Source organism: Emiliania huxleyi (genome assembly GCF_000372725.1).
Source record: "Emiliania huxleyi CCMP1516 unplaced genomic scaffold EMIHUscaffold_84, whole genome shotgun sequence".
NCBI lineage: Eukaryota > Haptophyta > Isochrysidales > Noelaerhabdaceae > Emiliania > Emiliania huxleyi.
The window spans coordinates 12825-38652 of NW_005195736.1; the positions used below are offsets into that span (position 1 = coordinate 12825).

General features: G+C 65.9%; 10 protein-coding genes across 10 annotated transcripts in view; 6 read left to right on the top strand and 4 right to left on the bottom strand.

Annotated features, from left to right (window-relative positions):
• Nucleotides 1-694, top strand: part of EMIHUDRAFT_106837 (hypothetical protein) — a gene marked incomplete at both ends in the record, with an annotated part of 2964 nt that extends 2270 nt beyond the window's left edge. Inside the window, one exon of the mRNA XM_005758695.1 lies at nt 41-694. Within this exon, the coding sequence (XP_005758752.1) occupies nt 41-694 (654 nt within the window). The remainder of the gene's footprint in view (nt 1-40) is intronic.
• A 197-nt stretch (nt 695-891) lies between these two features.
• On the top strand, nt 892-1832 carry EMIHUDRAFT_438706 (hypothetical protein; the record flags this gene model as incomplete). The annotated part of the gene is made up of 1 exon (XM_005758696.1): nt 892-1832. A coding segment is annotated over one exon (758 nt), but the record flags the coding sequence as incomplete, so codon positions are not given.
• Nucleotides 1833-2257: 425 nt separating this feature from the next.
• EMIHUDRAFT_312294 (hypothetical protein) lies at nt 2258-2956 on the bottom strand (the record flags this gene model as incomplete). The annotated part of the gene is made up of 2 exons (XM_005758697.1): nt 2258-2833; nt 2882-2956. 2 exons carry the CDS (start codon nt 2954-2956, stop codon nt 2258-2260), a joined length of 651 nt encoding a protein of 216 aa, XP_005758754.1.
• A 623-nt stretch (nt 2957-3579) lies between these two features.
• Nucleotides 3580-4318, top strand: EMIHUDRAFT_359536 (hypothetical protein). Its single transcript, XM_005758698.1, has one exon. The coding sequence runs from the start codon at nt 3590-3592 to the stop codon at nt 4247-4249; it is 660 nt and encodes a 219-aa protein (XP_005758755.1). The 5' UTR covers nt 3580-3589; the 3' UTR covers nt 4250-4318.
• A 204-nt stretch (nt 4319-4522) lies between these two features.
• On the bottom strand, nt 4523-7002 carry EMIHUDRAFT_219163 (hypothetical protein; the record flags this gene model as incomplete). The annotated part of the gene is made up of 5 exons (XM_005758699.1): nt 4523-5194; nt 5357-5596; nt 5716-5913; nt 6004-6285; nt 6352-7002. 5 exons carry the CDS (start codon nt 7000-7002, stop codon nt 4523-4525), a joined length of 2043 nt encoding a protein of 680 aa, XP_005758756.1.
• Nucleotides 7003-16242: 9240 nt separating this feature from the next.
• Nucleotides 16243-17018, bottom strand: EMIHUDRAFT_359541 (hypothetical protein; the record flags this gene model as incomplete). Its single annotated transcript, XM_005758700.1, has 2 exons — nt 16243-16342; nt 16423-17018. The coding sequence occupies 2 exons, from the start codon at nt 17016-17018 to the stop codon at nt 16243-16245; spliced, it is 696 nt and encodes a 231-aa protein (XP_005758757.1).
• A 180-nt stretch (nt 17019-17198) lies between these two features.
• Nucleotides 17199-18156, top strand: EMIHUDRAFT_359542 (hypothetical protein). Its single transcript, XM_005758701.1, has one exon. The coding sequence runs from the start codon at nt 17207-17209 to the stop codon at nt 18005-18007; it is 801 nt and encodes a 266-aa protein (XP_005758758.1). The 5' UTR covers nt 17199-17206; the 3' UTR covers nt 18008-18156.
• A 372-nt stretch (nt 18157-18528) lies between these two features.
• On the top strand, nt 18529-19393 carry EMIHUDRAFT_219166 (hypothetical protein; the record flags this gene model as incomplete). The annotated part of the gene is made up of 3 exons (XM_005758702.1): nt 18529-18585; nt 18690-19047; nt 19365-19393. The coding sequence occupies 3 exons, from the start codon at nt 18529-18531 to the stop codon at nt 19391-19393; spliced, it is 444 nt and encodes a 147-aa protein (XP_005758759.1).
• A 1034-nt stretch (nt 19394-20427) lies between these two features.
• Nucleotides 20428-22286, bottom strand: EMIHUDRAFT_422633 (Calnexin). The gene is made up of 4 exons (XM_005758703.1): nt 21589-22286; nt 21420-21518; nt 21240-21353; nt 20428-21194 (listed from the first exon to the last, which is right to left on the bottom strand). Exons 1-4 carry the CDS (start codon nt 22273-22275, stop codon nt 20760-20762), a joined length of 1335 nt encoding a protein of 444 aa, XP_005758760.1. The 5' UTR covers nt 22276-22286; the 3' UTR covers nt 20428-20759.
• Nucleotides 22287-24621: 2335 nt separating this feature from the next.
• EMIHUDRAFT_68712 (hypothetical protein) lies at nt 24622-25295 on the top strand (the record flags this gene model as incomplete). The annotated part of the gene is made up of 2 exons (XM_005758704.1): nt 24622-24689; nt 24764-25295. The coding sequence occupies 2 exons, from the start codon at nt 24622-24624 to the stop codon at nt 25293-25295; spliced, it is 600 nt and encodes a 199-aa protein (XP_005758761.1).
• Nucleotides 25296-25828: the final 533 nt, after the last annotated feature.

Sequence of the window (25828 nt, forward strand, 5' to 3'; positions counted from 1 at the left end):
CGTGCGCGGCGGCGGCGAGATGGGGCGTGCGTGGCACGAGGCGGGGCGGCGCGAGCGCAAGCCCACGACGTTCACCGACGTGGTCGCGTGCGCGCGCACGCTGGTCGCTTCGGGCCTCGTCCGTGCGGATTCGCTGGCGCTCGAGGGGCGGTCGGCGGGAGGGCTGCTGGTGGGGGCGACCCTCAATCGCGCTCCGGAGCTCTTTGCATGCGCGCTCGCGTCGGTTCCCTTCCTCGATGCCGCGGGCACGCTGCAGGACGGCGCGCTCCCGCTCACGGCTAACGAGTGGGAGGAGTTTGGTAACCCCAACGAGGTAGGCGGCCACGCGGCCGTCCTCGGATTCTCGCCCGTGCACAACGTCGTGCCGCGCGCGCGCTACCCTGCATGCTTGTTGCTGCCGGCCCTCAACGACGCGCGCACGGGATTTTGGGAGGCCCACAAGTTTGCGATTGCGATCCGCTCCAACGGCGCTGGCGTCGAGGGCGGCGCGGCGGCGGAGAAGGAGGAGAAGGAGGATGCGGCGGGGGCGGGCGTGGCAGCGCCGCGACCCGTCCTGGTGAGCACGGACGAATTCGGCGGGCACTTCCGGCCTGCGGACCCGGAGGAGCGGGCGAGGCAGCGCGCCAAGGAGCTCGCGTTCATCGTGTGCAGCCTAGTGGGACCGCCGCGTAGGCCGGCGGCTGGGTCGGCATGAAGAAATTGTAAAAAACGAAGTCCCTTGCTCAACATTGGGCACGGGACACTGGCACATACACTGGTACTAACACAGTACACTGGCACTAACGCAAAAAAATGCGTGAGAAAAGGGGTTGTGTACGTACTTTTAGCTTACTGGGAGAAAAGAGAGGAGAAATCTACGCGCGGCGTGAGAGCTCGGAAGCTCTCTTGTGTATATGGCTGTCGACCCCGCTTCACACTACTCCTCTCGGCTCGTCCTCCTCTCCTCTCCCGCCGGCCAGCGGCTGGCGGCCTCCCTCACTGTCACAGGCGGCTCGCGGCTCCGCACGCTCCTCTCTCTCTTCGAGGCGCAAGAGGAGCAGAGCTGGTGTGGCTACGCTGCCCTCCGGGTGGCACTTCGCGCGTGCGGCGCCGCGGCTGTGCTCAGCCAGAGCGAGCTGCACGGGCTACGCAGCACCTTGGCAGAACAGGAGGCGGAGGCCGTGCGCGGCGGCGCGAGCAGCCTCGCCGGTGGCGGGCTCTCCATCGCTCAGCTGGCGCGCTTGGCACGGCCCTTGCTGGAGGCCAGCGCACTCAACCTGGAGCAGCAGCACGGCGACCCGGCGAGCCCGCCCGCCTTTGGCTCGCAGCTCGCAGCCGCCGTGTCTCACGCCTCCGACAGCGACAGCGGGTCGATCGTCCTGCTCAACTTTCTCCGACAGCTGGACGGGTGGAGGGGCGGCCACTGGGTGGTTGCGGGCGGGCTCGCTCACGACGCGGAGGGCACGGCCTTCGTGTTGCTGCTCGACGTGGCCGCCCACCGCATTGGGCCTCACTGGCTTCCGCTAGGCCTGCTGGCCGCTCTCTGCTCGACCGTCAACGTGCACGGCGTCCCACGCGGCTTTGTGAGGATCTGCTCGCGTGGCAGCGGCGCGAGCGGGGATGGCGCGGTGCCTCTTGTCCCGAAACAAGACAGTGCCTCTCACTGCTAACCCTTCTTGGCCGCATGTGACCGGCGTACGGCTCTAATCCGTAGAGAGATATGCATCGTGGCATTTCGTCCGCAATGGCCTTCCGCAAAATGGCAAAAAAGGACCTCTCGCGCTCGGTCTAGTTCCGCGGGCCGCTCTCTCTCTACTCTCTCTCTCTCCACTTTTTTAAGTCTTATTCCAAAAGTGCCAACTCCAAAGATCCAGATCCCAGTACAAAGAGACGGCACTGCGTCCTGTATGATCGTGCACGTGGACGCCCCGTGTGTGTTCTGTCTTCTGACCTTCTGTGTAAAATTCTCTGACGTTCGCCACACGGGCCACGGCGGTTGTATTATGCCACCTGGACCGCTGGTTCTAAATAAGTAAATAAAAACCGACACCTCTACTGTGAGATGGGTAAGTCCTCAAAATCGTTTCATCAGAGCCGAAACGAAAAAGCAAAAAGGACCATCGATGTGGAAAGAAGCATGCGTTGTGCGGCGTGCACACTCACACTCACACTCCGCTGCACGCGTCCCAAGGCTGCGCCAGCTATAGTGCTCTCGATCCACCGGTTCACCACGTAGCACGACCTTCTCCATCGTAGCACCGGTTTATTGAATAAGCACTCAAGCGCTCGCGGTGAGGTCGTCCGCAAAGTAGAGGTGCAGCGTTGGCACGTAGAAATCGTCGGGAATGGAGAGAGAGTCAAAGGTGCGGTCCTCGTCCGGCACCCCGTTCGCCTCGAGCGTGCGCCTCATGTCGAGGAAGCGGCTGCCGCGTGCGTCTGTCCGCTTCCAGGCGTAGGAGCCCGAGTGCGCGTTGTGGTCGAGGTAACGCTGCTGGATCTCATCGAGCGTCTCCTCAGCGCACACCTCGAGCGCGGTCTCCTGTTGCGTTAGCATGTTCAGCAGCCGGACCGACCGCGTCTTGCGAGTGAGCGCGCCGACGACAAGGCTGTCGTCCAACCACCACGGCACCTCCGCCGCCGGATCAAACTCCGCACCAGAGCCCGCAGGCGGGCAGTGGATAAACCTCCCCAGTGGCACGAAGGGCGCCAGTGTGCCGGTCTTGGGGTCAATGTGCCGCCGCAGGCCATGCGTGGCTGGGTCAAACCAGTGCGTGATGTCAGTTCCCGCCGCCTCAATCAGAGGCTGGGCGAGCGGACCGGCGTGCAGGAACACCAGGTCGCTCAGGTCGACGACCTGCAATACACAGTGAGTGCGCTGCTCAGGCCGGCGCCAATCAGAGACCGATGTGTGCAGAGCGATGCGCCTTGTGGAAGAGAGATACCCACAGGTCGTCGGCACGGTCATGGGCCGCCACATCCGCGGGAGTGTAGTACTTTTTCCGCCGAGCGCCGCCCGAAAGCTGATGCCGCGCCTCGCGCCCCCTGTATACCGACTGCACCATTTTTGCAGACGTCGCTCGCACCTCCTGCTCCTTGCGCACCTGCCTACCCTTGATGTGCGCCTGGAGCGCCACGGCGCTGGCCTGCTCCGCATCCACCGTGCCGGCTGAACCGGCAGCACCTGGCGGATCCCAGCTGGTCTCGCCTGTGCTAGCATTCCTCCAATACGCCCGGCCCACCGTGTAGTTGTACTCTTGAACCCAGCTCGCCATGGTCGCACTCCGGAGCGTAACGAAGACGACGAAGGCAAGTGGGATGCAGTCGACGACCGTTTCGTCCACCCTTGCCCTTACCCCCCCCGCCACGCACCTTCGTGCCAACAATTCACCTACAATACCTAACCCTGCAACCGTAAATTAAACAAAACGCCAGATTCAAATCTCGGTGCATCGCTCATTGTTGGACGGTTCCCTGCGAAATCACCGGAAAGCAAAGTGACGAAGTCCGCGATCGGTGCGACTGGACGAGTGCGACTGGACGACAGGGGGGAGCCGCGGGAGCCTACCTCTTGAGGTCCCGGAGTGGGCGAGCGGCCCGCCCTGACCGCACAATGGCTTCCATCGTTCGCGAGGCCCACGTCCTCGCGTGCGCGCCCGCGATGCTGCGCGAGGTGCCGTTGCCGCCGGACGAGGACGCTGGACAGGAGTGGAGCTCGCTGGTCTGGGGGAGCCCGGCCCTGCTGGATGGGGAGGCAGAGCTTTTGTGCGCGCCAATGTCCGAGCAGGAGGACGAGGCAGGATGGAGTGAGGTGTTTGAGGCGCCGGATATCGACCCCGGGCCAGCACCAGTTCCAGTGCTGTGCAATGAGATAGCTGTGCTCGAGCTCGATCAGGCCAAGCTCCGACAGCGGCTGCAGGTGCTGCAGGCACAGCACGCATCGGCCATGCGAGAGCACGCGAGGGTCAAGGCGGAGCACGCGAAGGAGAAGGCCCTCCTCTGCAACGAACTCCGGGTGCTGGCCGAGTACGCCTTCGCCAGCCAGCCATCCGCGTCGCCGAGCAGAGCGGCCACGCGCTACCAGTCGCGTCCGCAATGCCCCAGCAACAAGCCCGACTCGGAGGAGATGGGCTGCCGGCGGCAGGCGCAGGGGACGCTGAGGGCAGGCGGGGCGAGGCTGTACGTTACTACCTCGCCGCCGGCGGGAGGGTTCTGTGATACATTTGTCTGTTTCCAGATGTGGTCCTGCGTGCGCACGTTGTCGCCCTGCTAAACGCAGTTGCCAGGTGTCTCTGAAAGGCCGCATCTCATTTTGTACGGGAAATGTCGTTTCTTTACGGGCTGTGCGCTCGGCACCAACACTCCGCCGCCACCGCGCACGAACAGCACGCGCTGCTGGCGACGGAAAACTTTGCACACACCTTCCGCCGCGCGCGCGCGCACGGGTCCACCGCGATGCGCGCGAACTGCCACCAGACCAGCCTGCCAGACCACCTCGCTCGCTCTCTCTCGCACAGCAGAGAGGGAGAGCCTGCCGATCGATCCGTCATCCGGAGCCAGGGCGGAGCATCCAGCAGACTGGCAGCATGACCGCCCATTTCGTCGTGGCGGCGGCGGCGGCGGCGACGATGAGCCAGTCGGGCGCCGCGTCGAGGGACGGTGCGGCCGCGGCGTGCATGTGAAGCGCATTCTCGACGATGTCACAGCACGCGCCGAACGTTGCGAGCGCCTGCAGCCGGCGCCGGATTTTCCCGGCCGGCAGCAGCGCCGCGGCGCGGTGCACCAGCAGCGCCCCGTAAAGAACCGGATACCACGCGTCGAGGAGAAAGTGCGCCCGGAAGTGCCAGAGCTCGCCGCCGGGCCGCCAGCCAGCGACGGCCGCGCGGAAGCGCGACGGCGAGAAGCAGAGCTGCAGCCGGAGCAGGTCCGGCCCGACCGGGCCGAGCAGCAGTAGGATGCCGGCCTGGGTGGCGCAGCACGCGGCAAAGAGCCGGCGGGGCTGCGCGGCCAGCACATCCTCAGTGCGGAGCAGCGGCGGGCGCGACGCCGACGCGAGGAGGGGGGCGACGCGCGGTGCGACGGCGGCGGCGAGCTGCAGCCGGTCGATCTTCGAGTTGTGCCGCAGGTCCATCGGCAGCGAGGGCAGCGGGAGGACCAGCTGGACAACCCCCTCCCACCGCGTCCCCGCCGCTCGCGCGAGCAGCTTCTGCGCGCGGTCCTCGCCCCACGGGCCGTAACGCGGCTCGTAGTCCGCCGCGAGTACCACGCACAGGACGGGAGCGACCTCGGTGCCGCGGCCTCCACCCTCACCGCCGCCCGCATCCCTGCCTCCGCCGCCACCGCGCGGGCTGCCGATGCCGACGAGCGCCGCAGCCTCGACGCCCGGCTCGTCGAGGAAGAGCAGCTCCGCGCACAGCGGCAAGACAAGCCCGTGCTGCGGCGTGCGAAAAGCGTGCGAGAGGCGGCCGCAGAACCAGAGCCGGCCGGCCGCGTCGACGTAGCCGAGATCGCCCATGCGGTGCCACAGCGCCGCCTCGTCCCCGCCGCCGGCCGCTCCCAAGTAGCGTGCCACCAGCGGGCCGGCGACACACAGCTCGCCGAGCTCGCCGGCGGGAAGCTCCTGTGTGCAGGACTCGCCGGCGTCAGGGGGGCGGGGAACGCAGTGGCGGCGCCCTCGCCGCAGGGAGTCGCCTCCGCCTCCGCCTCCGACGGCCCTGCGGCCGTTCGCACCACGCGCACCTTTGCGCCGGGTGCGACGTGGCCCACGCAGAGGCCGTGGCCGCGGCGCGCCCGTCCCGCAACCTCGGCGGAGAGGGCTTCGGCGGCGGTGAGGGTGGCGACAGGCAATGCCTCCGTCGCGCCGTAGCCGACGAGCAGCGGCGGAGCGGTGGGCAGCGCCGCGCGAAGCCGCTCGAGCATCGCCGGACTGACGGCCGCCTAGAGCGCGAGCGGTCGGTCTCGCGCGGGCGGGATGCGCTCGCGCAGCGCTGCGGTCGGCGGCGCCGAGGTGGTGATGAGCAGCTGCACCCCGGGCGGCAGCGAGAGGGCCTCGCCGCGCGCCTCAGCCAGCCGCGCCACCTTGCCCCACACGGCGACCGAGGCGGAGACGGCGGCAGGCTTGAGCGCCGCGACGGCAGCCAGCAGCGCTTCGGCCGAGGCGGCCGCTGGCCGGGTGACGGGGACGTGCGGGAAGGCGACGCTCAGGCCTGCGGGGCGGCGGTCGAGGGGAGATAGGCGTGCGCCGAATACGGACGCCGCCACGGTCAAGGGGTCCGGCGCCGCGCCTGCGAGCAGCCAGAGCATCGTGTACTGCAGCAGCGTCTCGACGATCAGCGCGCCGCGCCCGAGGCCGCCGTCGGCCGCGGCCGCGTCCACCTCTGCACGGATGCCGGCGAGGCGCGCGCGCAGCCCGCGGTGGGTCATCACCACGCCCTTGGGCGGGCCGGTGGAGCCCGACGTGAAGACGATCGCCGCCGCCGTGTCGGCGGCGACGGGCGCGCTCCGGACGGCGACGCGGCGGGCGGCGACGCGGCGGGCTCCTTCTGCCTCGAAGGCACGGAGCGTCGGGCCGACACCGACGCCGAGGGCGCCGTCCACGAGGCGGAGCCCGACGCTGCCGCGCGCGGCCGCGACGGCCGCGAAGAGCCCGAGGTGAACCGGGAGCGGTGCGGCGACCACCGCCGGCGCCACCCGCCGCACCGCGGCCGCCACGCTGACGAGCCGCATCGACGGGTCGACAAAGACCGGGACGAGGGCGGCGCGGATGGCGCCGAGCACGAGCGGGAAGAGGGTGGCGCACGGCCGCATGAGAAGCTGCACGCGCGCGCCTGCGGCCAGCTGTCGCGAGGAAAAGGCGGCGCAGAAGGCTGCGGTGCGCGCCTCGACCTCGGCGTAGGTGAGCGGCTCCCAGCCGCCACCGCCAGCAGGCCAGAGGAGCGCGATCGTGTCCGGCTGCGAGCGAGCGTGCTCGACGAGGAGTGAGGTGATGTCCGCGTCGTCCGGCATCGAAGAGGAAGGCAAAGACATAGGATTCCTAGACATCTTCTTTGCGCTGTCACGCACACGACTTCACACTTGAGCACTTGAGCACTTGATAGGGTCGATCCCGCATGGTACGGGACCACTTCACACTTGTTGTTGAGAAGAAAATACGTGCTATGGCGCTGTGCGCTGGTCTGTGAGAGGTTGAGGTGCGAGCCCTGCCTGGAGGCCCTGGGGATGGGGGAAGACTACAGATGATACTCGAGTAGATCTAGGTTGATACTAGGTTGATAAGAATTTTACAACAACAGGCGGTCGCACAGCACGATTGACGCAAGACAAGGCGCGGGCGACGGATTCCTCAGAAGCCGGAAGCCGTCGCCCCACCACAGGAGCAGTCACACGACGCGGCATCCCTTCTTTCTCTCTCTCTCTTAGCGAGGCGAATGACATTTTTGACACCCTCGACGACCATCTCGGCTACGGTTCCGACTCCGGCTTCGGCTGCACAAGCTGCCGAGCCCAAAAGTCACACTGATCACTGTCAGTGTCAAATAAATAAATAAAACGGACACCTCTACTGTGAGATGGGTAAAAAGGAACAGGTCCCCGCCCTTGCGATCTTTGTGCAGGGTTCTTTGTGGGTGTGGTCGGCGACTAGCCGGGGTCGTCCTCCCGATGGGGGACTAGCACTAGCCGTCTTCCACATGGACCCTCGGGTCCCTGCTGCTCCTAATCTCTTCGTACATCCTCCTGCTGATCTCCGCAACGTCCTGCTCCCTCCCTCGACTCGCCCTGCGCGACTGATCCGCTCACCGCTTCGTCTGCCCTGCGTCGTCTGGTGACGGGTCCTCCATAGTCGGTTGAGGTCGCCGCCCTCCTCGAGTGCCAAAATTCTTGTTGGCTTCTAAAAATCTCTCTCTCTCTCTCTTTCCCCGCCCGCAAGGAAGGCGCGAGCGAGACACACGACTCCCACTCCGGCGGCCGCCCCACCCCCCCCCACCCCGCCCGACAGCCCCACCCCACAACCCCGACCCACCCCGACCCAAGCAACCCCGCCCCAACCCGACCCGACCCGACCCACCCCCAAAGCGCACCCTTTTTAAGCCTAGGGCTGGCCTGTGCCTGCCTAGCTAGCGCCACTGCGAATGAGCGAACGAAAGCAAGCAAGGGAAAGCGGCCGATAGAAATCAAGAACACGCAGTGTCTCACCTGGACAAGACTCAAGAGCAAGCGAGACAGATTTTTTAGCAATACCAAAAACGATTAGACGGGTGCTGCCGGAGGCTTTGAGGCCGCCGCCGCGCGGGTTGCTTACCCACAGCAAGCGGCACGCGGGATTTTTTCGGGGTTTTTCGAGGCGGACGCTGCCCGAAAATCAATTTCGCGAATTTTTGCACAAATTTTTTTTTGGTGCAGGCCCTCTTTCAGGTCCATTTCTGGACCTCCAATAACACATTCACAAGCGTCCCAGGGCGATTTCCGTTTTTCTTCTTTTTCGGCGAAAACGCCTCGCAAGCGGCCGTTTGTGGGGGGTTTTCGCGAAAATCGGCCTAAAAAAGGCCGGGAACGCCGCGGTAACCGTTTGTGAGGCGTCCTGAGTCGGCCTGAAAGCGGCTCTGGCCGAGAGCACAGCGGCGATTTTCTTCTTTTTACGAAATCCGCACTCTGGGCTCCATCGCCTCGCAAGCGATTTTATTGTTTTTTGTCACACTCACTTGACACTGTGCAGGGGAAGATGCAGCGGCGCGAAACGTGGGGCCTGGGCGCGCCCGAGCCGCACGCCACCGCCGCGTGCTCGGGGCTCTCCCGTCGTCTCCGTCGCCAGCTAGAGGTAGAGCGGATTCGACTCATCAATCTCACACGTACGTGGCTCTTGCTCCTCACACCACTGCCGCCAGCCCGCCAGAGCAGTTCACTTGACACTCTCGCGCGCGCACCTCTCGTCATACATTGCGCCTTGGTTGTCGGCCTCGCGTCACTCAGGCGCAGGCGGGAACGCGATAAGCAGCAGCAGCAGCAGCAGCTCGGCGAGGGAGACTTGCATCGTCCAAGGCCGGCCCGCCAGTCGCCGTGACGTCTGCTGCGGCAGCGATGTGAAGTGCAGGCTGGTGCTCTCGATGTGGACACGCGGCAGAAGGGCGGCGCACACGGCGCGCACAGGATAGACCGCCAACGCTGCCCAACGCGTCATGCCCTCCACCTCCCAGCGGCCACGGCGGTGCGGGGGCGCGGCATCGCGCGGCACGCCCTCCTTCCCGCCGCCGCCGCCGCCGCCGCCGCCGCCGCCGCCGCCGCCGCCGCCGCCGCCGCCGCGCTGGTACCTCGAGTGAGCAGAGCTGTCGTACTCCTCGATCAGCCTGGAGAGCTTGGGCACGGCGGCGGCCGCGGCGGCCGCAGATGCAGCGGCGGAGCGCTTGGCGCCGTGAGAAGAGAGGCGCAGGCACAGGCGGCTCACTTCGCAGTCGACGGAGAAGGGGCAGATCCGCAGGCGATCGCAGGAGGCATGCTCGATGTGGAAGGGGAGGTGTATGTCCGCCTCGCCCGCGCCACTCAGCAGCATCGAGAAGAGCCGAGGCTGGAAGCTGACGCCCGTCAGCGTCACGTGAGCCATGTCGTCGATGACGATGTGCTCCGCCGCGAGCAGCGGGCTCAAAGCCCACAGCACGAAGCGCTCGGGCACGGCAGCGACCGGCCCGCATCGCGGCGACAGAGGCGCCTCCTTCTCCGTCAGCGGCGCCTCTGCCGTGATGCTGTCTTGCGTCGACGACGCAGCCGCCGAGGCTGCGGCCCGCCGCTTATTGACGTAGTGATACGGGTTGGGGATGCCGAACCTCTTGTGCACCGTGTACTTCTTCTGCGGCGCGTTAACGGCGAGCGCACGCATGCGGAGCGGAGCCGAGTGCCGGGGCGGCGCGATGCTAAAAGAGCAAGGGACTGCAGATATCGTCCTTTGCGTGACACGATAGATGGGCCAGATGAGAGGGGAAGGGGGGAGGGAGGGAGAGGGTGTCGGGGCGCGCGTTGGTGGCGAACATGAGGCTGCCGATGAGGCACTGGCAGCGCTGGAGGAGCTGCGGGTCGGGCACGGTCTTCTTCTCGGCTGCGCTGATGACGATGGACGGGAGGTCCTTGTCCGCGGGCACCTTGTAGCCCGCGTGCGTGACGCCTGACGGGAAGAAGCGCGCGCGCAGCGTGTCGATGTACTTGCTGGCAGACAGCTTGAAACCGGTCTGCGTCTTGGTGATGTTGAGCCCGAGGAACTCGTGCACCTTTCCCTCGTGGACCTTGAGCGGCTTGCCGACGTGCTTGTTGAAGTGCTCGATGTACTCGTGCGCGAGCGCCCTGCCAGCGGTGGTCCCGGAGTGGAAGATGCCGAAGTCGTCCACGTAGATGACGACGATGAGTTTCGTGCTGTTGCGGGTGAGGACGAAGCAGCTCGGGTCCGCCTCGGACTGAACGAGCCCAGGAAACGCCTTGTTGATGGACTTGACGTGGTTCCACCAAGCGTTACCTGCGGATGGTGCGCCGTAGAGGTTGCCGACCTCGCACACCATGTCCTTCTCCTCGCCGGTGATGGGGTCGATGTAGCAGTACTCGGGCTTGCCCTTGAGCCCCTTCGGCATCTCGCAGTACCAGGTCTCGCCCTCCCCGCGCTCCGCCCAGGTGTACGCCATGGGCTGGTCGCACGTGATGAGTTCCATGTCCTCCTGCGCGGCCACGTTGAGCACGGTGCGGGTCGTGCCGTAGCGGACGACGCTCGCGAAGGTTTTGGTGAAGTCGACGCCGGGCCGCATCAGGTTGCCCATGACACAGCCGCGCCACTTGCACCGGCCGTCGGACTTCCGGGAGGCGATCTCCTTCAGCGGGAGGACGCGCACCTTGGCGGGGCGGCGCATGGGCTTGAGCGTGCCGTTCTGGATGAGGCCGAGGAACTCGGTGTCATACGCCTTGTACCACGCGTCGCGCAGCTTGCGGTCGCGGATGTTGGCGATGTCCTTGTAGTGCTTGGGCACGATGTTGTCCGGCATGGGCATGATCTGGCCGTCCACGCTCGACATGTACGCGACGCACTGGTCCGTGGTGTTGCGGTAGACCGACGACGATGGGGATGCGGCCGCCGCAGCCGCCCAGATGCCGAAGGGCGTGGCATTGGCGGCGAGGCGGGCGTTGAGCATGTTGTTGTACTCGCCCGTCGAGACGCCGCCGCGGCTGCGGGTGGTGCGCGGCGCAGGCGCACCCGCTGCGGGCGGGTTGACGTTGCCGTCGTTGGCCGGGTCTGGCATGATCACCACCTCCTCGTCGAGGGTCAGCCCCCCGGCGTGGTTGTCGGTGGTGGGGAGGAAGACGGAGTCGCCGCGGGTCACGTTGTTGTCGAGCGTAGCCTTGTCCGACTCGTCGGGCGTCTCGTCCGCGGTCACAGGCTCCGGCCACGCGCCCTCGATGTCCGTCGGGGTGAGGTCGGAGGTAGGAGCACGGTACTCGATGCCGTTCCAGAGCTCGTTGACGCAGAATGTCGCCTGCGTGGTGGTGCCGATGTGCCCCTTGCGCGGACCCTCGGTGATGACGTACTTCCAGCCGGGCGAAGTGCGCGAGATGCCGAGGAAGGCCGCCATCTCGCCCGTGGGTGAGACACCGTTCGCCACAAGGTGGGAGGGCGACTTGACGATCATCTTGCACGCCCACGGGTAGAACATGTTCATCTTGGGGCGCTGCCCGGTCTTGAGCTCGTACGCTGACTTGCCGGTGTCGCGCACGGCGAAGGTGGCGTTGGCGATGGTGGCCGCGTACACCCAGGCGTAGCCCCAGTACTGGTAGAGCTGGGCGGCGCCATGCCCCCCTGCGCGTGCCATCATCTCCCGCACGATCCTGCCGCAGGTAGCGTTCGCACGCTCGCACGCCCCATTCTGCCACGGCTCGTAGGGGCAGCTGTTGCGGAGGGTGATGCCGTACTTGAGGCAGAGCTCGCGCACGGCGCTGGAGTTGAGGACGACCTCGTTGTCGCAGAACGCAACTCCTCCGCGGAACGTGTGGCCGTCCTTTCCCTCGTTCTCGGCGAAGTACTTGCGCAGGTAGGCAGGCGTCTGGCCCTTGGTCTGCAGGATGTACGGCGTGATGGTGCTGGTGTGCTCGTCGACGACCATGAGTGCGTAGCAGTGCCCATCGACGCCTACCACACCCTTGGGCGACCAGAGGTCGTAGTGCGACGAGCCCCCGAAGCGAGTGGCCAGTGGCCGGCCGGTGCTGCGCCGCGCGTGGTACTTGGCGTTCGCCTGCAGCGCGGCGTCGTCGAGGCCCTCGTTGCGGTCCATCTTGGAGAGGTCTGGCACGCCGTCCGCGATCTTGCTGAGGTCCTTTAGCGCGTCGCCGGAGATGCACAGGGCGTGCCGCCAGAAGGTGCCATCCGTCGGGCGCCGCCCCGGCTTGCCGCGCACGATGGCCTTGGCGGCGTTGGCGCCGACGGATGCGCCGAGCGGCATCAGGTGGATGTTGAAGTCCTCCCCGAAGTAGATGGTCTGCCCGGAGGGGTAGTTGAAGCGTGGTGGGCAGAGGTCGAAGCGGACCACGATGTTCTGCGCCTTGCACTCCTTGACGCTGACGAGAGGCATGGCGAGTCCGGGCGCGTACAGCGCGTTCACCCACTCGGTGTTTACAACCTTGGTGTCCTGCGGCTTGGTCGGGTCAGCCAGCGCGAAGGCGTACGCGGTGCCGACGCCCTTCGCCTTGAGGTAGTCGTTGTTTGCGCAGCGGATGTAGATGGGCTTCTCGGGCTCGCGCCACCCGTGAGGGAAGTAGTCGGGCGTCGGGAACATGTTCATGCCCGCCTTGGAGTCGACGCCAGCGGCATACGATCCCGGCATGTTCACACCGGCGGTCGTGTCGTACGCGTCGACGACCTTGACATGCCCGACAAGCGCGTGTGCCTGCATCGCGTCCATGCGCGCCACGTACATGGCGAGCATGATGCACGTGTACGAGAGGACGAGCGGGACCGTCTTGGGCACGTCGATGTCATTCACCGCGCGGAACATGTCGCCCGCGACCTTGCGGTAGATCGGCTGGAGCGGGTCCTCCTCGATGGCGTACTCTGCTCCGCCACCTGAGCCAGTCGCCGGCCCGGTGGACAGCTCGAGGGGTAGTGCGGTGACGGACTCGACCATCACGCCCATGTTCGAGGGCTCGTCCACGGCGTCGACCACAGGCGTGCCGATCGAGGCAGGCGAGCCCATGTAGACCGGGATGAGGCACGCGAGCAGGACGAGTAGGATGGAAGCGCCGATGTACGGGCGAGGCAGCGCGGTGACGAACGAGGTGAACTTGACCCACAGCCCGCCGCGCGCCCGTGCCTCCGCCGCATTGCGCGCCGCCGTCTTGGCCTTGAGGATGGCGGGCGTGTCGGTGGGGTTGGAGTCGGGGAAGGTGTCCTCGACCTGGTCGGTGCCGACGCCAGCGACAAAGCCGCCGACGATGCCGTCCGGGTCGAACGTGCGGGTGACAGAGTCGGCCAGCGCCGCCCGCACCTCCTCGTGGTCGGTCGCGGTGGAGTCCGACTTCTTGAAGGGGTCGTGCGGGAGGGTGCGGCCGGGGGACTTGGCGCACACCTTCTTGTACGAGGACTGGGCCATGCGCACCTTCGTCTCGTGGTCGATGCGGTCGGGGAGTTCCTCGAGCACCTTGGCGACAGGGACCCCCTTGCAGATGAGGTCGCCGATGCACTTGCCACCGTGCAACCCATTGCAGTGGGGGCACGGCTTGCGCCCAGCGGCTGCGCGGCCGCCGCGGTCCCCGCCGCCCTTGTCGGACTTGATCTGCGCCTGGAGAGCGGCGACCTGGGACTCGGCGGCCGCGAGCTTCTCCTTGAGCACGCCTTGCGAGGCAATCTCCGCCTCGAACGCCGCCTGCGCAGCCGCCTTGGCCTCGTTGGCGCGGTCCGCGTTGTCTTGGTCGAGGATGCCCTGCATCGCGAGCGTGGACGCCTTGAGGCCGTACGTCTTGCCCGATTGCGCGGCGAGTTGGCGCTGCATGCCGATCTGCACGCGCATGTTTGCGCCGAGCGTGGCCCCCTTGGCGGCGATCGCGTCGAGGATGTATTCCTCGATCACCTCGTCGGGGAGGTGCCACTGGGAGTCCTTGAGCAACTTGTTCGCCAGCTCGATGCCCGTCTTGAACTTGGCGAGGCTCGCGGACGTGAGGTCCTTGAGAGCGTCGGGGGAGTACGCCTTCTCGAGATCCGCGCGCAGCGCCTTCGTGCGCACGTTCTTGGAGTTCGTGTCCTCCGACTCGATGAGCGACTTGATCGCCGCGATGCCCTTCTTGATGTCGTCGTAGTGGTCGGCGTCCTCGTCCGCCAACATCTCGGCGAGCGTGTCGTCGTCCTTGACGGCGTTCTGCAGCGCACCGTAGAGTTGGCGCGACAGAGTCACCGACAGGTCCTTGAAGAACTTGTCGATCATGGCCGGGATGAGGCCGTCCGCAGTGCCGATGTTCTTGTAGCGCACGTGCAGCGCGACCGCCTCGGCCTCGCGCTCCGCGCCCGGCCGGATGGTGCCCACCTCGATGATGTCGAGGAGGTACTTGTGTTGCTTCGCCGCGGTCCGCAGGTTGCGGAACCACTCGTTGAACTCCCGCTCGGAGCTCTGTTTGTAGGCCGGAATCACCAGCTTGTCCGTCGACGACATGTTGTCGTAATGTCCCGGGGATCGTTGCCCCGCCGCTACCAACTGTGAAGGTCTTCAGTGACCACTCACAAGCTGTTCCAAGGCCCGACAGAAATGTACTGTCAAAACTTTGTTCAAACAAAAGTACTGGCCCGCGGCCCCCACACCCACAATGACTATCAATCCAGGCTGCGGGTGAAGGGCAAAACCGCGCCGCTGCAGAACGGTTTTTGCAAAACCGCGCCGCAGCGGTACGAAACTGCGCAGATGCAGTCCAGGGGTGGTAAGGACACTATGTGTGTGTGTGTGGCCGTAGACTAGACGGCTGCGCGGTCGTCGGTCTTCAACAGATCGTCAAGTCGCCCCCCCACCTTGTGGCGAACGGTGTCTCACCCACGGGCGAGATGGCGGCCTTCCTCGGCATCTCGCGCACTTCGCCCGGCTGGAAGTACGTCATCACCGAGGGTCCGCGCAAGGGGCACATCGGCACCACCACGCAGGCGACCTTCTGCGTCAACGAGCTCTGGAACGGCATCGAGTACCGTGCTCCCACCTCCGACCTCACCCCGACGGACATCGAGGGCGCGTGGCCGGAGCCTGTGACCGCGGACGAGACGCCCGACGAGTCGGACAAGGCTACGCTCGACAACAACGTGACCCGCGGCGACTCCGTCTTCCTCCCCACCACCGACAACCACGCCGGGGGGCTGACCCTCGACGAGGAGGTGGTGATCATGCCAGACCCGGCCAACGACGGCAACGTCAACCCGCCCGCAGCGGGTGCGCCTGCGCCGCGCACCACCCGCAGCCGCGGCGGCGTCTCGACGGGCGAGTACAACAACATGCTCAACGCCCGCCTCGCCGCCAATGCCACGCCCTTCGGCATCTGGGCGGCTGCGGCGGCCGCATCCCCATCGTCGTCGGTCTACCGCAACACCACGGACCAGTGCGTCGCGTACATGTCGAGCGTGGACGGCCAGATCATGCCCATGCCGGACAACATCGTGCCCAAGCACTACAAGGACATCGCCAACATCCGCGACCCCAAGCTGCGCGACGCGTGGTACAAGGCGTATGACACCGAGTTCCTCGGCCTCATCCAGAACGGCACGCTCAAGCCCATGCGGCGCCCCGCCAAGGTGCGCGTCCTCCCGCTGAAGGAGATCGCCTCCCGGAAGTCCGACGGCCGGTGCAAGTGGCGCGGCTGTGTCATGGGCAACCTGATGCGGCCCGGCGTCGACTTCACCAAGACCTTCGCGAGCGTCGTCCGCTACGGCACGACCCGCACCGTGCTCAACGTGGCCGCGCAGGAGGACATGGAACTCATCACGTGCGACCAGCCCATGGCGTACACCTGGGCGGAGCGCGGGGAGGGCGAGACCTGGTACTGCGAGATGCCGAAGGGGCTCAAGGGCAAGCCCGAGTACTGCTACATCGATCCCATCACCGGCGAGGAGAAGGACATGGTGTGCGAGGTCGGCAATCTCTACGGCGCACCATCCGCAGGTAACGCTTGGTGGAACCACGTCAAGTCCATCAACAAGGCGTTTCCTGGGCTCGTTCAGTCCGAGGCGGACCCGAGCTGCTTCATCCTCACCCGCAACAGCACGAAACTCATCGTCGTCATCTACGTGGACGACTTCGGCATCTTCCACTCCGGGACCACCGCTGGCAAGGCGCTCGCGCACGAGTACATCGAGCACTTCAACAAGCACGTCGGCAAGCCGCTCAAGGTCCACGAGGGAAAGGTGCACGAGTTCCTCGGGCTCAACATCACCAAGACGCAGACCGGTTTCAAGCTGTGCACGAGGCGCATGCGTGCAGCGGCAGCGCGTGCGCCATGCGCTCGTCGCTCCACTCGCCCAGCAGCCGCCGCTTCGTCTCGTCGGAGACGTGCACGCAGCGCTGCAGCAGCGCCGCCGTCTCGTCCTCGGGCCGCTCCAGGTCCATGACGACGTTCGTCGAGGCGTGGAAGCGCGTCTCCAGGTCGATGGCCGCCTGCTCGGCCGCGGCGAGCTTGCCCTGGTCGACGCACATGCCGCACACCGCGTGCGCCGGGCAGCCGCACTGGCCGCGTTGTGGGCGCACGGTCTTGGCGACCGCCGGCGCTGCGCGCCGGTCGTGCTGCTCACGCTGCCGGCGGCGCTGGTCGCGCGCCTGCCGATCGCGCGTGTTCGCGGCGGCTGCATCTCTTGCTCGTTTCGCTCGCACCCGAGCGGCTGTCGCCAGGCGCTTCAGGTCGGCGGTGCTGCGCGCGCGGCCGTCGGCCAGGCACAGCCACATGTCCTCCTCCTTAGCAGGCTCGCACGGCTTGCCGTCGAACTGCGGCTGGCGCCCGCGACGATGCTTCGCCCAGGCCGGGCACGATGGTGCCGCGACGAGCGGCGTCGAGGCGACGGCCATCGATGGGTCCAGAAGACTTGGAGACACTTCTACCAAAAAATCGAGCACAATTGCGTTACATGGGCATGGCCGGGGTTTCTGCACCGAACGATCTTACTTTCGGTCTATCGAAAGTGTTGATCGATAAACAAGGTCTGTGAAATGGGCCGTGCCGTCTCTTCGGCCGAAGGGACTCTGATTGCGCAGGCATGACCCGCGCCTTTGGCGTCCGCTCCGACTCCGCGACGTGGCCGCTGCCGACCATCGCCTTCCTGGGCGGCACGGGTCGGATGGGCGTCCACCTCTGCGCGGCGTGGGCGAGCGCGGGCTACGAGGTGACGATGTGCAGTCGTGCCAAGGAGAAGGCGCAGGCGATCGTGGACTCGCTGCTGAGCGGCGCGGGCTACCAGGAGAAGGCGAGCAGCGGCAGCGTCGGCGAGATTTGCGTGCCGCCTTGCCCGGCGGAGGGGTGGAAGCTCAAGGCCGGCACAAACACGGACGCCGCCGCGGCGGACATGATCGTGCTAGGGACTCGGTTCGACGCCGCGTGGCCGCTCCTCGAGGCCATCGCGCCGCAGATCCGCGGCCAGGGCAAGCTCATCCTGGATATCACCAACCCCCATCTCGCGTGGACGATGGGCGGCTCGAGCGGAAAGAAGGGCGCCGCCCTCCTTCCAAAGGATGGGCCCCAGAGCTCCATCGAGGTGCACAAGGCCAAGCTGGACGACCCGACGGCGAGGTGGGCGGCGGCGTACAAGACCGTCTACTGGAGCCTCATCCTTCCCACTGGCCCAAAGAACCCCGCCCGGCCAGGCGTCGAGGTGTTTGGCGATGAGGCGGCGCTCCCAGCGGTCTGTGAGCTCGTTGCGATGCACGGCTGGCAGCCGGTGGTCCGGGGCGGCTGCGACGTGGCGGCAGACTTCGAGGGCGGGACGATGAGCGTCAGCCGCTTTCTGGGCAACATGAAGCGCGAGATGTTTCAGGGGGAGAAGCTGAGCGTCGGGTGGTGACCGGCGGTTGCCTGGTGTTGTGCGCGTGGGTTCGCCGCGCGTTGTGGCTTGTGGCGGCACTCAGCCGGACGGGCCGGGACTCGGGGGCGCGCGTAGCGAGCACTCTCGGACTCTCGTGTTGTTGCGCCACAGTACGTTGTGTCAGTGCGAGATGTGTTCTAGAGTGACACCCAGCGAGGGGCAGACCTCTCGATGATGGACGAGCCATGGCGCGAGTTCACACACCATCCCAATATCAAACGCGCCATTAGCGCGCCAGCACGACTTATACGTCAATTACGCCACCCACGATAACACTTTCGATGTTTGTGAGTGTTCCGACACGGGCGTTGATCGAATCCCTTGTGCGACAAATCACGACTCCCCCACCGAGCCGCGCGCCGCGCTGCGCGCGCGCGCGGCTCACTCGCTACCACCGACACCCGTGCGTGTCTCACTATGTTCGCCGCTCTTACTCATGCAGATTAGATTGTGATGAAATCCGCATTGTCTAACCTACACGGGCACGTCTCGGGCCCCACATGTCGCATGTGGCGCGCGTAGCTCTGACAGGGACCGCGGCCGCGGATCCGGCCACCGTCGGGCCGCCGGGGATGCGCCGCGGACGGCCCTGGAATAGCAGCGATCGCGCGCACATGCAAGACTGTCTCATTGCCGCAAGGCTCGCAGGTGTGTGTCGCAGGTCAGGTATGAGTGCCCTGGCTACGGGACGGCGACCTTCGACCTGAAGGCCGAGAAGGCCGCGGGCGACCGCGAGCCGGTGCAGGCGGCGGAGCGCTCGTTCGTCGAGCGCACCGCGTCGCGGAAGGAGGAGCCGACGGAGGAGCAGAAGGATGCTCGGGCCGCGGCTCGCAGGGCCAAAAAGGCCCGGCAGAAGGCGAACAAGGTGGAGAAGAAGGCTGCGGCGGCGGCTGCGAGCGAGGCTGAGCGTGCGGACTACCCGCACGCGCAGCTACGCGAGAACGTCGAGTTCGTGATGGAGGGCCTGGAGGCTGCGACGCAGGCGGCGCGCAACCCAGCGGGGTCCAACATCCAGGATGGTCGCCTACTCGCTGCCTCCCGAGGGGGGTAGCGGGTTCGGCGACCTGGTGTACGCCACGGTCCCTCTGGGCTCCGTGGCGACGAAGGTCGCCCCCGGGACTGGCTCGCCAACGAGCTCCACGAGCCGTCCCGGCGCGGCAAAATTGATGCGGCCTGCAGGGACCGAAAGGTCGCCGACCTGATCACTGCTGCCGGCGCCTCGGCGCCGGCCGACGCCGTGTGTTCCCCACCCCCATGGAGGACCTCTGAGGTCCTCCCCAGTCTCACCCCACCTTACCTCTGCCCCCCCCTCCCCCCATCCCTCTGCCTCCCATAGGGCAGGATAGCACTAGCATATGCGCCTAGTGCGCACACTGGGCCCACATAGGTGTGACCCGCCCACTCGAGTGCGGCGCCCGGATGCTAGTGCTTGAGAAGACACCACAAACGCGGCACGGCCCGTTTTGGCTCTGGGCCGGCGCGGGGGCCCCAGAGGGTGTCCATTCCCATGGCCCGCCGCAGGCGCCGATTTTTTCGGATTTTTTAACGATTTTTACTTGTTTTCATGGGATTTCGGCGAACTTGCGGCCACTTGAGCACTTGAGCACCGGATAGGGTCGATTCCGCATGGTACGGGACCCCTCGATCGTCTCGCCCACCCTCACTGGAGTGTTCATTGGGGGGGGTCATAACAAACACAGTACAGGATCCCAGAGGGTAGATCGAGCAGTGTCGTCCCCCCTCTCCATCATCTCACTGGGAGACGTCGGCGGCGATGACGGTGTGACCGTGCTATCACGCCTTGCGACAGCCTGTCGGCGCTGCTGACCGTGCCATGATGCACAATTGATCACCTGCACAGCTCGCGGCCTTAGTATCAAGCATATTCAGTGACGACCTGATCGTACGGCCAGTAGGAAGGTGTCCTTCCATCGTGTGCACGCTTCTGGCGCAATGCGCGTCGCCTCGGATTGGCTGCTGGCACTCTCGAGGCTATGCCTACGCAGCCTCGCGCGCATGGGCAGTCAAGAGGGACCACGCACCTTCTCAGGACAGCGCCGGTGCCTCTCTCTTGGACCGGCAAACTTTGTGGTCTCGTGTCACCAATGTGGGACCAGTGCGGCATCGCGCCATCGACAGCTCTGAACTGCGCCTCACCACTGACCGGGAAGGCCGCCAAGTGGGCCAGCGCACCGGTCGCACATAAGATTGTGGCAGCAGTCAGCAGTGCATGTCTGATAGCTAGAGCAGCAGCGTCAGGGTCGCAGGGTCGGATCGTGTAAAGCCTCTCGCCCGGCCGGCCGCGTGCAGGGACGTCGGCCTGTCTGCGCTCTGTCGCTGGAGTGATCTGACATCTGTCGGCGGTCAGTACGACCGATCAGGTCGGAGTTTTCGGATGGTTGGAGGGTCTATCTGTGTGTACTCCTCGAGATCTCTCCAAATCTGCCCTCTGATCAACCGTGATCATTCGGGAAGTCGGTGCTAATACATCGAAACGAGACATCGCTCTCTTGCGGCGGGGCTGCTCGGGTTGCCGGGACACCTGCTCTCGCCAGCGCCGCGCACCGCGGAGCCATGCGCAGCCCCTCCCACCGCTGCACACGTACACACGTACACACACACACGCTGCCTAAAGCTAAGGGGTCGGATGCGCTCTGGCCTCTGCCGCGCCCGCAGAGACCACGCTCGCGGGAGGCTGCCGCCGCGTCCGCGGCCTGCGGCCACAAGGCGGTCAGATCTCGTCCTTCTCCGGGTTCTCCTTGGCCTCCTCGGCCTCGGCCTTGGCCTTCTCCTTGGCCTCCTCCTCCTCCTTGGCCTCCTTGGCCTTCCTCTCCTCCTCCTTGGCCTTCCTCTCCGCCTCGGCGGCCTCCTGCTTCGCCTTCTTGGCCGCCTTCTCCGCCTCGGAGCGCGCCGCGAAGGCCTCCGCCGCAATCTTGGCCGGCGCGGGGTCCGTCGAGATGAGTATGTTGTCGAACAGCGCGCCGTCCTGCATCGTCCACAGCTCGATGCCGATGCCGCCGATCGGCGCCATCGCGTGCGGCTGCTCGTCGCTGAAGTAGCCCGGGTTTGCAATCTGCTTGGGCTTCCACACGCCCTTGTACTCTGGGTTGTCCACCTTTGGCGCGGTCCACTTGCCCTTGTAGTCGGGGTTCCGGATCTGCGGCGCCTTCCACTCCCCGCACCCAAACTCCTTGCAGTCTGGGTTGTCCACGATCGGCGCCTCCCACTCCCCGTCCTCCTCCTCGTCCCAGTCGTCGGGAGGCTCCGCCTCCGGGTCGGGGACCTGCAGCGGCGCGTCGTCGAGCCAGCTCTCGGGCTTCTCCGCCTACCAGGGCGAGACCCGACCCTCTCGCCACCGCTCTCGCCGCCACGGGCGCGTGGCCGCCGCCACGGCGCCGCCCGCCTTTGGGTCCTCAATCATCATCGGCGCGTCCTCGTCCCAGTCGTCCGGCTTGCTCGCCTCCGGGTCGTCGATCTTGGCCGTGTCCACCTACGGCCAAGGCGGCGGGCGCCCTCCGCCGCGCGCGCTCGGAGGGCGGCGGGCGGCTGCTCTCTCTCGCCCAGTCGTCGGGCTTCTTGTCGTCGGGGTCGTCAATCTCCTTGGGCGGGTTGACGGGCGGCGTGAAGTCGTCCGACTCGAGGAGCGAGGCCTTGACCTTCTCCTCGTTGTCGATCAGCAGCGTCACCGTGTTGTCGGCGCCCACGATCGCCGTGTACAGGTGCGTCTCCCCGACGGCGAGCAGCGGCGTGGGCGCCTTCTTGAGGTGCTTCTCCTCCCACTCGCCGGTCGCCGGGCTCTTGTGGCGGAGGATGAAGTGCACCTTGTTGGTGCCGCCGCACTTGTCCGGCCCGAACATGATCGTGTACGGCGTCTCCGCCTTGAAGCCGTCGTGGTCGAGCTCCTCGGACGCGGTGAGCAGCTTGAGGTACGCGCCGCCGCACTTGAGGTCCTTCTTCATGTGCAGCTCGTACTGCACGACCAGGCCCGTGCCCTTGGGGTCGATCGGCTCCTTGAACAGGTGCGACACCGCGTGCTTCTTCGCCTCGTTGCCCACCATCAGGCCCTTGTCTCCGGGCGTGCCCTCGGGCTCCGTGTACGCCTCGTGGATCCACGTGCCCTGGAAGTCGGCGTCCTTGGAGACGAGCCACCGCGACTCCCAGTCGCTGCTGAAGGGCTCGAAGAAGGCCGCGCCGTCGACGGACTCAAGCGGGGCGGCGGCGGAAGCGGCGGCGGCCAGGGCGAACATATACAACGTATTTGGTTGTGACGTGGCAACAGGGAGTGGATATATTCTTGCGAACGAAAAAAGAAAACAGTTTTTCTGAACAACAAGGCGCTCATCACCACTCGTTTGTTGCACTCTCTCTCAAGCATGCTCACCGTTCCGCCGCGCAACCAAGACCTCACGCCGCGTCATCCGTCGCCGTCGTAGCAGCGACCCGAGGGACCATGTGGAAGACTGCTAGACGCCGTAGCCCCCCATCGTGAGGACGACTGTCGACCCCGGCTAGTCGCCGACCACACCCACAAAGAACCCTGCACAAAGATCGCACGGGCGGGGCTTTCCTTTTTACCCATTCTCCGTTTTGTTTATTTATTTCCCGCCGATCTCCCGCTAACGGGGTCTTAAAACCCACCTGTACCCTCTCAATCTCTTCCTAAAAATCTCTCTCTCTCAGAAGAATTTTCCAACCAAACTCTCTCTCCTCGCACAACACTAGCAGCCCCAACTCGTCTTGCCGCTCTTCCGTGTCGGGTTGTGACGAGGGGTGAGGCCAAGTCCCAAGATCGTGCAGGGCGGGGACACATGTCCCTAAATCCCATCTCGTCTCAGAGTTTGACCGTTTTATTTATTTAGCTAGGACTGGCGCATTTAGCTAGGACTGGCGCGCAACTAGGCCCTCGGGGGGGGAGGGTCTCGGTTCGTGAGGCTAAACTTGCGTTTCGGGGAGGGGCCTCAGTGCAGGCGATCCAGGGCAAGCTGGCTCAGCCCGACGTCTTCCCCTCCTCCCTCGAGGCAGCGAGTAGGCAGCGAGAGGAGGTCTCGAGCGCCTATATGAAGGTATGTGAGATGGTGATGGGAGTGGGTGGTCGGTCGGTCGGTCGGTCGGGCGGTCGGGCGGGCAAGCGGGGAGAGGCGGGGGGGCGGGGCGGGGCGGGCGGGCGGGGTGATCGGAGAAGTCGTATCCACAATCAGCAGCAGCGGAGCAGCAGCAGCAGCAGCAGCAGCTGCAGCAGCAAGCAGCAGCCTGCCGCAGATTGCTGCCGTTGTCAGCGCCGCGATCCGCCGCCGCGCCGCCGCGCCGCCGCCGCCTGCGCAGGTGCAGACAGGCGCGTGCCTTCACTGAAAGAAGAATTTTACAACAAAACTCCCTCCCGTCGCACGACGCACAACACTGGGCACTCGACAGGCCTCGACAGGCCTCGACAGGCCTCGACACCTCTACCCCTCGACAGCAGCTCGACACCCTCGACACCGGGCCTCGACACCTCGACACCAGGGCTCAGGTTTCGGGAGGACGACCTCGGCTAGCCGCCGACCACACCCACAAAGAACCCTCCTCAAAGATCGCACGGGCGGGGACCTGTTCCTTTTTACCCATCTCACAGTAGAGAGTTGTCCGTTTTTATTATTTATTTAGGGTTCTGAGGGCCGGATTTTTTTAAAGACCGTTTAATAAATGAGGAGGTTTGGGGGCCTAAATTGCCATTTAAGAGATTGCAGGCACGGGGGGTCCCTCTTTTTAAAATCGGCCTCGCCGTCGCTGGGTGCCGCGCCGTTTTCTCCAATCAATACGGCCGTACTAGGCACAAACCCGGTACCCGCCTCTGAAGACACGTCTGTAAGTCTGGTGCACTGGCAGGAGCCATACTCGCATAGGGGACGCGTGCTAGCTGACTGTAGCCAGCTTCCCGGCCTCCGGCGTCTGGTGCACTTACCGGGAGCCTCCCGGACCATCGACCTCGGGAGCTCTCCCGCACCGTTTAAGCGTTTAAGACCGTTCAAGGAATCGGCGGCCCCCAGCAGCTCTTAAACCGGCCATGGCCGGTTTTAAGCCGTTTAAGCCGCAGGCGCCCCAGGGCCCACCCTTTTAAGAGCCTAGGGGGCCCCTAAGCCGGTAGGTACCCGGTACCCGGACGGAGGTCTCGCGGACGGAACGATTCGAAAGCAGCAGCTGCACGTCAACGTCCTTGTCCTCCTTGGCGTAGCGACACTCGCCGCCATAGGTCGCGTAGAAGCCCCTCAGATCAGTGGTCATCAGATGAATAGTGCCCGGGAGCGAGGGATCCGGAGGGGAGCACAAATAGGAAGACCAGCGCCTTCCTTGCCCTCGTGTCGCCGATAAATAAATAGAGCAGACTACAGCCCCTGGGTGGGATTTGGGCAACAACCCGACGGGCAGCCCCAGCCCCGCTCTGAGGCGTTGCGCCACACATTCCGCCGAGTGCGTAACTTGGAGCACTTGGAGCGCTTGGAGTGCAGTCGGCAACGACAAACAACTTTTTTTTGCAAAGCCCCCCTGGGTGTCGCGGTGCTCTCCGCAAGTGTGGCCGCCGGTGCGAGGCGAGAGGCTTGGATTCAGTGCAAACGATGATCCGCTGGCTGCTCCTCGCCGCCTCCGCGAGCGCCGCCGAGAATGGGCTCGCGCGGCTGCCACCGTGCGCGCGCGGCGAGCGCGCGCGGCGACGAGCCGAGCCGTGCGCCCCACCGCCGCTCTCTCCCCGCGCCGTAGGCTCGGCTGGCGCTCGTGGAACCTGTACGGCGGCAACGTGAACCAGACGCTGATCGAGGGCATCATGGCCAGCATGGTCCGGCGCAGCTCCCGCTACACTGTTGACGGCGTGCCCACCTCCCTCTGCGACCTCGGCTTCTGCGACGTCGGCCTCGACGACAACTGGCAGGCGTGCGGCCGGCACGGCGAGGGAGGCTACACGTACCACGACGAGGAGGGCAACCCGCTCGTCAACTCCGAGCGCTTCCCGTCGATGAAGAGCATGACCTCGTACGCCCACTCCCTCGGGTTGACGGCAGGCTGGTACGGCAACAACTGCATCTGCTCTGAAAAGAAGACGGGCGACCGCCGCTTCTACGCGGGCGACGTCAGGGCGATGCGCGGGATGGGGTTCGACTCGTGGAAGCTGGACGGGTGCGGCGCGCAGACCGACATGCAGCTGTGGAGCGACCTCATCCAGGCCGCCGCCGGCCGGCGAGCCGCCGCCGCTCGCCCTTCGCCGCGTGACGCGCAGGCGGAGGCGCGGCGATAGGCGACGCCGGCGACGACCGGCCGCTCCGCCATCATGGTGGAGAACTGCCACTGGGGCTCGCGCAGGCCGTACGAGCCGACCGCCACCTGGTGCCCGTGGAACTTTTACCGCACGTCTGGCGACGTGCGCGCAACGTACGGCTCGGTCATCGGCAACCTGCAGTCCGTCTTTAAGTTTTCGGGACGCAACCTCTCGTGCGCGGCGGAATCGGCGCGGGCCCGCGCGCGGCACCGCGACCGCCACACCCCCCGCGCCGGCTGCGCCGCGCGTGTAGGTACCCTGGCTGCTGGGCGTACGCCGACATGCTCGAGGTCGGGGTGCTCGCCAGCCCGTTCAGCGGCGACAAGGGCACGCGCCGCCGCGCAGAGGGGCGCCGAGGGCCGGGGGGGGGGAGTAGTCTCAGGCGGAGGGTGCGCGCGCGGGTAGGCCTCACCATCGCCGAGACGCGCTCCCACTTCGCGGCGTGGGCCATCGTCTCGTCGCCGCTCACGCTGTCGCACGACCCGTCCAACCTCACCATCATGGACGCGATC

Excerpts from the sequence above, each read along its gene's own strand:
- EMIHUDRAFT_359542 (XM_005758701.1), top strand. The coding sequence starts at position 17,207 with ATGACCCGCGCCTTTGGCGTCCGCTCCGACTCCGCGACGTGGCCGCTG.
- EMIHUDRAFT_359536 (XM_005758698.1), top strand. The coding sequence starts at position 3,590 with ATGGCTTCCATCGTTCGCGAGGCCCACGTCCTCGCGTGCGCGCCCGCG.
- EMIHUDRAFT_422633 (XM_005758703.1), bottom strand. The coding sequence starts at position 22,275 with ATGTTCGCCCTGGCCGCCGCCGCTTCCGCCGCCGCCCCGCTTGAGTCC. Across the intron at positions 21,354-21,419 it reads ACCCAAAGGCGGGCGGCGCC|GCGGAGAAGCCCGAGAGCTG; the intron begins GTGGCGGCGGCC and ends TCGCCCTGGTAG. Across the intron at positions 21,195-21,239 it reads GGGAGTGGGAGGCGCCGATC|GCGCCGCAGATCCGGAACCC; the intron begins GTGGACAACCCA and ends GGGGAGTGGAAG.